Genomic DNA, 9144 nt, shown 5'->3' on the forward strand with positions numbered 1-9144 from the left:
CTATATGCGGCAAAACGAGAGATGAACATGACCGTAATCTTAGGCATTTTCTCGATGTCGCAAAAACATACAATATTACTTTGAACGATACGAAAAGCAGCTTCGCAACTGAAGAGATTACTCTCTTAGGTTACAAGGTCTCCAAAGGTATTATAAGACCTGACCCAGAACGCATGCGCCCCATAAGAGAACTCCCACTTCCAGAGAACGGGAAATCGCAGCAAAGAGCCGTTGGTTTGTTTGCCTACTATTCACAGTGGATACCGGCGTTCTCTGACAAAATTCATCCATTGGTTAAAAACAAAATATTTCCGCTCCCGGAGAATGCCCGAACAGCATTTGAGAACCTTAAACACGAACTAGAAAATGCGATGGTAGTTACTGTCGACTACAATATTCCTCTCGTTGTTGAAACTGATGCGTCCGACATCGCTATTGGTGCATCCCTGAGCCAGGGTAGCCGGCCGGTCGCCTTTTTCTCCAGAACCTTGACTGCAAGCGAGAAAAATCATTCTGCTGTTGAAAAAGAAGCATATGCTATAGTTGAAGCGATCCGCAAATGGCGCCACTATCTCCTCGGGAGACATTTTAAATTGATTACGGATCAACGTTCGGTAGCCTTTATGTATGGGAACCAACAGAAAAGTAAAATAAAGAACGACAAGATTGAACGGTGGAAAATCGAGTTGGCAGGGTACAACTACGACGTCGTCTATAGACCTGGAACAGATAACCGCGTTGCTGATACCCTATCTCGTAACCTTTGTGCCAACATTACTGGGACGGAAAAACTTGAAGAGCTTCACAACATATTATGCCATCCCGGGGTCACGAGATTTGCACATTTTGTTCGTTCTAAGAATCTTCCTTTTTCAGTCAGCGATATCCGACGTGTGGTGTCCAACTGTTCCACTTGCTCCGAGCTCAAACCAAAATTTTGTGACACCTTTCGTGGCCAGCTTATCAAAGCCACACAACCGTTCGAACGCCTTAGTATCGACTTTAAAGGCCCACTTCCCTCAAACACTCGTAATAAGTACCTCTTAACAATCGTTGACGAGTATTCTCGATTCCCTTTTGCTTATCCCTGCGCCGATACGTCCTCTTCCACTGTAATTCGTTGTTTGAGTCAACTGTTTTCACTGTTTGGTATGCCTGCTTATATTCACTCAGATCGCGGTTCTGCATTCATATCAACTGAACTCAAACAATTTTTGTTCGATAAAGGCGTTGCCAGTAGTCACACCGCTGCATATAATCCACAATGTAATGGTCAGGTTGAACGACTTAATGGTACCCTTTGGAAGACCATCTGCCTGGCTCTAAAATCGCGCGGCTTGCCTGTCACACATTGGGAGGCTGTCCTCCTTGATGCTCTTCACTGTATCAGATCCCTGTTATGTACTAGTATCAACTGTACCCCACACGAACGTTTTATGCCGTTCACACGACGATCAGCCAACGGTGCCTCCCTACCTAACTGGCTTACTGTCCCTGGGCCAATCCTTTTAAAACGCAATGATCGAGTCTCTAAATATGACCCTCTGGTAGAGGAAGTGGAACTCGTCTCTTGTAATCCACAGTACGCGCACATAGTTCGTCCAGATGGCAAACACGAAACCGTATCCTTGCACCGCTTGGCTCCCAAAGGCAACAACATGACATCCGACACAGAACAGGAACCAATACATATCGCCGAACAAGGGGAACCTCACGCAACACCAACAATCCACCGTGGTTGCTCAGAAACTGAACTCTTGCCTATTAACGATGCATCGCCATCCCATTCTAGTGCAGACCCAGGAAATCACTTGGGCATTCTTATCCGACAACAGCGCACTCACCCATATAATCTACGCAACAGAGAGGCGTAAACGACTCCATGTAACTATTACAGCCTTTTATTTTTTTTTACATTCTTTCTCCGCAAAGTACACACTTATTCCAAGGCGAGGAGAATGTCATGACTATATAACCCATACATTTGCATAACCCATTAACTCGTGATTTTCAGCTCATCTACTACAGTTATTAGACGATTAAAGCGTACATTACGTCTTCCTATTCTGTCTCCTTTCTAATCCCGTCCTGGAACTACTCGACTCTCGGAACAGCAACCAACAATGATTGTGTTTCTCAATCCAAAAGCTGCCTTTGACCCTGTGGACCGTCAGACACTATGGCAATGTCTGTGGCGCCCTCTGTGGACCCTTCATTAGGCACTGTACGCCAAATCCCGCTGCCTTGTGAAGGTCTAAGGAAAGCTCTTTTCTGAGTTATCCACATTAAGTGGTTTCAGACAGGATCCTCTTTCACCTTTCCTCTTCAAATCCGTCACTGATGCGATCATGGATGACTCACTGCCAGCCTCTAATGCCTGTGGGGTCGAAGTGCTCCCTGGGCGTCAGCTCCCAGATATCGAGTACGCAGATAACGTCCTTAGCACCACCATCATCGACAGCATGACATCAATGTTCAACACCGATGCTTCACTGCCGCAGATAACATAGCTCTTCGTGGATCTGACCCCGTAGTAATGTGAACAATATTAAATGATATAAATAATTCTGCCTCACAGCTTGGCATGCGCTTCACACCCGTTAAGTGTAATGTGCTCCTGCAAGAATGGGTTGACTCAGAACTTAACCTCATGCTTGCGGATGAGCCGATTGAGATAGTACATCCAAGCTATTGCCTCCCCACTCCCACCGCTTGAAGGTCCACTGACGGATATGTATTTACGCACGAATTTATCAGCTCCCGCCTCCAATGCAGAGCTACCTCCCCACCTCCCCAAATCACTGGTGAACGAAAGTGTGGCAGCTACAACCACTGCACGACAAGTCCGTGGTTCTTACAGCTGATAGTGATGATGATGAACCTCTACGTTTGTGACGCAGACGGGGCACCAGCTTGACTGTCGAAGGTAGAGTGCATATTGCTGCGGTTCGATCTGGCGCATTTTGTTGGTCGGAGGCATGGCCTGTGTGTACAAAACATCTTTACAGACCCTTTATGTTCTGCCGTCGGTGTCTTCGAAGCGTTGCCAGAGTCTGGCGGGAGTCAGATCAGTAATGCTGAGGTACTACGGATGGTTTTCGGGAAAGTTCACTCTTCTCTGAGAGGTCAGCTTGTCATACTACACATAATTCGTGTGTTAGGGAACCGCTTGTCTTGTAGGGCACTCTTTGACCAGTCTTGTATCGGGCGGAGGCAGTCAGTCCCTGAGTCGGCAAAGAAGTATGAATGCACCTACCAGTCAATGCAGTCGCGTTGGTAACTGCCCTTTCCTCGAATATGCACTGTGGGACAAAACGAACCAATAGTTAGTGACCCTGACAGAGTTGGCTGTCATGCAGAAACGAAACTTGCATCTGAGCCATCGCCATTAATGTGTAGCTGTTAGGCGGAATTCTATGCAGATACCACTTTGGCGCCCGCACTTAGGCGCTGCTATAGCCGAGAAGCCTATCCCACACGAGATTTCCAAAGGTTCAGGCAACTTGGCGATCCGGCATCAAGGCGAGCTCTGATTGGTTGGAAGTCTGGACTTAACTGCCAGTTATGACCCAGGATGTTGTCGTGGAATACACTTTATATTCGACGCGCTGTACACGTGTTTTGGACCTGATTTTGGGCGTCAATATAAGTTGTGCCTTGTTTGCGTTTTTTGACGGAAACAGGCCGAGGGGTTCGGGCCGAGAACTAAGTTGGGGAAAATACCGTTACTACAGTAGCTCTTTCCCCGCCATATCGGGCAAACAGATTTGGTTGTCGCCTGCAACTCTTGGTTCTCATTTCCTTATTCTCCTAATCTTGAGTAGAAAAAAGTGTATCAGCGGAAATCACTGCATTTCTCTGGTTGGTTTGTCAACTGACTAAGTGAATTGAACTGAACTGAGGGGTTCGTGCTGGGATCCACACTGGTCAACATCTATGTGAAACATTACTCTGTCTTTTGATCATCGGCGCCCTCATAGCTAACCTTTGTTTGTTGTGCATTGAACTTGTGTGGAAATGGGTTGCTGCTCGACCAACCCTGTTGACATGCTCCGGTGTGTTCTCAATAGTTCTTAAAGCCTTATGACATTAAGATTTTTGCAGTAAGACCCCACTTTCCCTTCTTTCAACTTTGGTAGGTGTCCTTTTCGTATAGTTGTATGTATCTAAACATCTTCACTACCGTACAAGGCCTCCATTCATTTAGACCAACCAACGATGCATAAATACCGAACAATGATGAATTCCGTTCGAATGGCCGATGTAATGCAACAACATTGGAAAGAATAAACTAAAGTTGGATGTTGTCCTTTGCTAGTTAAAGGCCGGATAAGCTAGTTTAACCTAGTTTTGCGCAATTCAGAGACCGTCGGTTTGTTAGCTTTTTCTAGCGTTTTGCTAACATAAGGAGGCGATTAACGGAAGATTTGGTCCATTACAATAAGACCAAACCTGGGATACTGACTCGTCACTGGAAACAAAATGGGACACCGATCTGCTCACATTTCGCCATTAGTTGTTGATCGATATCCATATTCGATATTCATGTTGCTGACATCCACAGTAAAGTTATCCGCACATTTTGCCTTTAAGATGCCAGTTACAGACTGCCCCGCTTTCTTTCCTTTCAGTAATCGCTGGTTTATCCCGGGCGGAGACATTACCACGTCCATATAGATGTGATGTAGATGTCCGTAACGGCCGTCAATGGTTGTTCTCGACTGTACCAGCTTTCGGTGACAGGTCTGTTCATGCACTTAATAACGTCTACTCCTTTCAGTCAAACATGCTGCTCTAATGCTCAATTCCAAAGGCTTATTCAACAAAAATGGCGACCTTTACATTGAAATTCTAGTGGATAACGTGGTTGCCTATAAGACAAAAACTTGTCTCAAGAACTGGAATCCAACCTGGAATGAAACCGCTTCCGTTGTCGTATCGCCTAATTCAAAGATTCGCATTCGTGTATTTAATCATTTTAAATACCGTCCAGATATTCTAATTGCTGCTGGGGGCATAGACTTATTTCGCTTGCTTGAGGAGTACAACGGCGTTCGTAAGTAATTTGTTCTTCAGGGCCGTTGACTTTAGTAGTCTCAGATTGTGAGCTCAAGCTTCCTCTCTCACGTGGATCTGAACATCGCGGATCAGTTTTGCTCATTTTTGACAAACTGAACATTAGGAACGGCGATCCACTTCACAGTCGATTGCGGGTAAGTGGTGTACATTTGTCGTTACTTTTCGTTCTGGCTCTGCGTATTGCGTTTTCGGTTTGGCTTTAGTCATTATCGGGACGAAAGCGAAATGTTTGACATTTTTAACCTTGTGACTGCTTTAAAAGTCGGAACTCACGTGCTACTCTGCATGGTCTCAAGTAAACCACCCTGAATTTTGTTGTTTTCCGTTACAACCAGCCTAGTGGTGAACCTATCCTACGGATACTTACAGGCGTCTCTGCGTTGTATGGAATGCGAGTTCTCTCGTCCCCAGCAGTGCGGCTCATCCACTAGCAATCGACAACTCAAGTATTTCCATCCATTATCTGCGATAGCAGTTTAATTACTCCACACGGCTCAGACAGATTGTTCCAACTAGGCTTGGTAGACCGTGAACATACCGAATTTGTGCAACTGTTTTTGAAGGTGACGATGTTAGTGTAAGTCTCGACACCGCCAGTACTGCCGCGCTCGTTGCCTTTGATTGTGAGCTAGCAGATCGGCCATATTCTTCACAGTTAGGATCACAGAATAACTTGGAATAATTGGTTAACCGATCTTGAAAATGGCTTTCCCAAATGTGAATGTAATACAAAATACATTTGTATGGTACAGCTTATTAGAATATGACGAGTTGATCCGCTTTTTGTGAGAACGAAATACATGCTCAGCTGCATTAGAGACCGTTTCCCTTCTGGTGCTTAATGCCTGTGCACTTAAAGGAAGCTATGTATATTTCTGTTGTTACTACCACTATTCTTACTGTTTATGATTACCAATTTACCATCCAACCGGAGTTGGTCATAACTTCATCGCTGGCAAAGTGGAACCGTCCCATTCCAACTTATCTATCAGCAGTGGTAAAAACTGTGGTTCATGGCTGTCAGTTATCACCAGCGTAAATGCCGGCATCAGAGCTCAAAATATCTGTTTGGTTTAGGTAAGAATCTGCTAAACGGAAGTTCTATGGTCCAATCCCAACCCACACTGCTCGATTACCCTTGTTTATGCATGGCTGACCTGGCATTACTTCAGCCCTCCTCTCTCCTTCAGTCTGCGTGACCACTAAGCTCCGAAAACACGCCAATGCTGAATGAGTGATAATTTTCGGAAAAAAAACTCCATCACCTACATTGATCACTGTGGATCCGGTTTTTAAGGACTTCACCACTGATAGCAGCTTATAGAGTAGATCGTGTGTTTTGCCTCAGAATGTCTAACATAGTCAGGTAGAAAGATAAGTCTGTTTTTGAGCATATCTGTCTTATGTTGGTAATTTGGGCCGTGTCTTCCTTGTCACTGTAGATCTCTCAAGTCAGTTTTGACCGACCACTCATGCGGCCTCTCTCCATTCCTGTTAATAAAATCGTCAACAGGTTAGCGTGCTAATAGTCAGTCCCATCAGGGCGAAAGTACTCAAGTGGTTAGACCGCGAAATCACTGACCGGGAGGTCCGTGGTTCGAACCCGACCTCTGCTTCAACTTCTGTCTAGGTTTGGGCACTCTGGCAGTATCTCAGCCCTCGTGCTTCCTTCGGGTGGCATGGCAGCTAGGCACCGGAAGGTGCTACAGATGAACAACCTTAACCAATCCCATCAGTAATCCTTCTGTTGGTGTTTTGCGTGCAAACTTTCCCACAACTGCCTACCAATTGTTGACAAGGTTCTTTATGTATAAGTTGGTAGGTCCACTGAGAACAGCGACGAATAGTTGCAAGGTTAAAACGCAGGGAAGGACTGAGTTGAAAACGTCCCCAAAATCTGGTCTTGCTAGTCTCAGAATTACTGTCCCTTAGAACTGAATAGCTGAATTTTTGCACAGGCAACCACAAATATTTAAATTTTTGAAGACATGCGTATTTTGCCGACAAAGCCTTGCTGATGAGCAGGCATGGCATGATGAAGTACATACGGACTAAATTGTGAACATGTACAAAGCGTATTTAAAAACACGGCGTGTATGGATAGAAATGGAGATGAGACTCATCTGTGAGGTGCGTTTCAGATCTTGTTTGAAGAAAAAACTCGTGGATAGACCGGACATACGATAGGGGAGTTGTACACGCTAACCTACACATAAAATTGCAGGAAAAACTAGTTTGGCATAGCTCTTTCAGAAAAAAGATTTTCCCAACATCAATTATAAGTTTGCTGAAAATTCTCCCAATCCTCGCCATCTGTTTCGTCCTTCAAGGAGCTCATTCGGTAGATGTGCTCCCCGGGTTTCCACCAGCCCTATTTCCTCAGCTTTGGGAAACCGTTTCAAGCAGAGGTATGCTTCTTCTTACATAGTTGAAGTATTTACCGTCAGGGGGAACATCGGCATTTGTGAACATCTTGGTTCTGCCACCCAAATCACCTGAGATACATTAAACTAGTCTATCCCCTTCAAAAGAATACTTGCGAATGGTTGCGAAAATTTCCAGTTGGAAAAATCAGTTAAAGACTATGCCACGAAATTCGACCCATGTGTGCGTAATTTTTATCACGTATATTTTGTGTGTAGTGGAGGACTTGCAACTTTTCGGCGCGTTCGTTGTCCTTTCGTGTTAGCCCCGTTTACATAGAGTGGCTAACAAAGATGTGCTTTGCAGTCATTAGGGTGCACTCATTTCACACTACGTTGACAGTGTTCGCTATCCTGTCAAATTCTTGCATATTCTAACCAACCACGTTCGGTTGGACTGGAATTTTCAAGCTTTCACTAGGTAACTTGGTCGGTCGGTCGGCATTTTATATTGGTTCAAGTTTTATATGCGCATTCACTCTTTGGACTTATCCAGACGGCCGGCAGTTACATTGATCATTCCTATCACTTGTAATGTACGTGGAATCTGTTTGGAGGTTGTGGTTCCAAAGAAAACTTTGCTTGTGGTTTTCATTTGAACTGTGCTAAAGCCTAGTCTATCCAAGAGTTTCGTCTCACTGCAGCCTCACTCAACTTTCGTGACTAATCAACCCACTCATTTGCTTGTACTCAGACAACAATAATCAAATCAAAAGGTATTATTTAACCGTTTAACATCTGGTACTGGTTAGAAACAGCGAAGGGGAACACAGAGGTGGATTGTTCTCGTTATGCCTTTCCCCTCACTGCCCAATGAACTGCAGCCCACTTGTATCCGAACATGCCCGGTGTAATTCAAGGAGAAGCACTGGCGGTTGTAGAGAATTGTATGTGCCTCAGTGGCTGTGTTATTCCCGACACGAATGCATCTATTGCACTCAGTGCACAAATTCGTAACAGGGTAGTTGGAAAACGGGTGTGCGGTCCCGGAACATGTCCAGTACCATCAGTTGCTTTTCCTTGACTATGTGCTACACATGTTGAATCGTGGTGAGATTTCGTCACGCATGAATGTTAACAGTTTTGTAGTGATGATTTCGCTGGTGTCATTCAATTTCACTTAGAATGTGTGAAGTATCTAGAAGGTATTAAACTGCAGCATTCTTCCACTCGATAAACTCACCCAAAACGAAGCATCCATCAAGAAGGTGGTTTCGAGACAAGAAATTCCTTCCACTGGCGTTTTTCCTGGCGGAATCTTGCTTTCCAGAATCAAAGACCAAGCACTTTGTGATTTCCCAAGTGATTGACTTGCTCCACAATAGGACACCAGTTCCCTTGACTACGACTCTAGAGACTACGTCGCATGCACGGGTAATCATCATCATCATCATCATCATCGACAGCATGACATCAGTGTTCAACACCGATTCTTCACTGCCGTACAACCATGACTTATTTGAAAGCCTTATTGTAAAGATTAGAATAAAGGTGGACAGGGAAGAGACTTAGTGCTAGCTTAACACAATCATTCCGAGGTGCCTACACCTCCAGACATTCACTCAGGCAATCTGGACAGAAACTGACAACAAGAACGCCACTGACATCGGTTGGCAGCCATATCTTGTAGTGTCTCCAACCA

At 44.8% G+C, this 9144-nt stretch overlaps 1 protein-coding gene across 1 annotated transcript in view; it reads left to right on the forward strand.

The window, feature by feature from the left end:
* Positions 1–3246: 3246 nt before the first annotated feature.
* Positions 3247–9144, forward strand: part of T265_00947 (hypothetical protein) — a gene marked incomplete at both ends in the record, with an annotated part of 84995 nt that continues 79097 nt past the window's right edge. Inside the window, 3 exons of the mRNA XM_009164862.1 lie at positions 3247–3325; positions 4781–5056; positions 5077–5213. Of these exons, the coding sequence (XP_009163126.1) occupies positions 3247–3325; positions 4781–5056; positions 5077–5213 (492 nt within the window). The remainder of the gene's footprint in view (positions 3326–4780; positions 5057–5076; positions 5214–9144) is intronic.

The sequence above is a fragment of the Opisthorchis viverrini genome (assembly GCF_000715545.1).
Source record: "Opisthorchis viverrini unplaced genomic scaffold opera_v5_10, whole genome shotgun sequence".
Classification (NCBI taxonomy): domain Eukaryota; kingdom Metazoa; phylum Platyhelminthes; class Trematoda; order Opisthorchiida; family Opisthorchiidae; genus Opisthorchis; species Opisthorchis viverrini.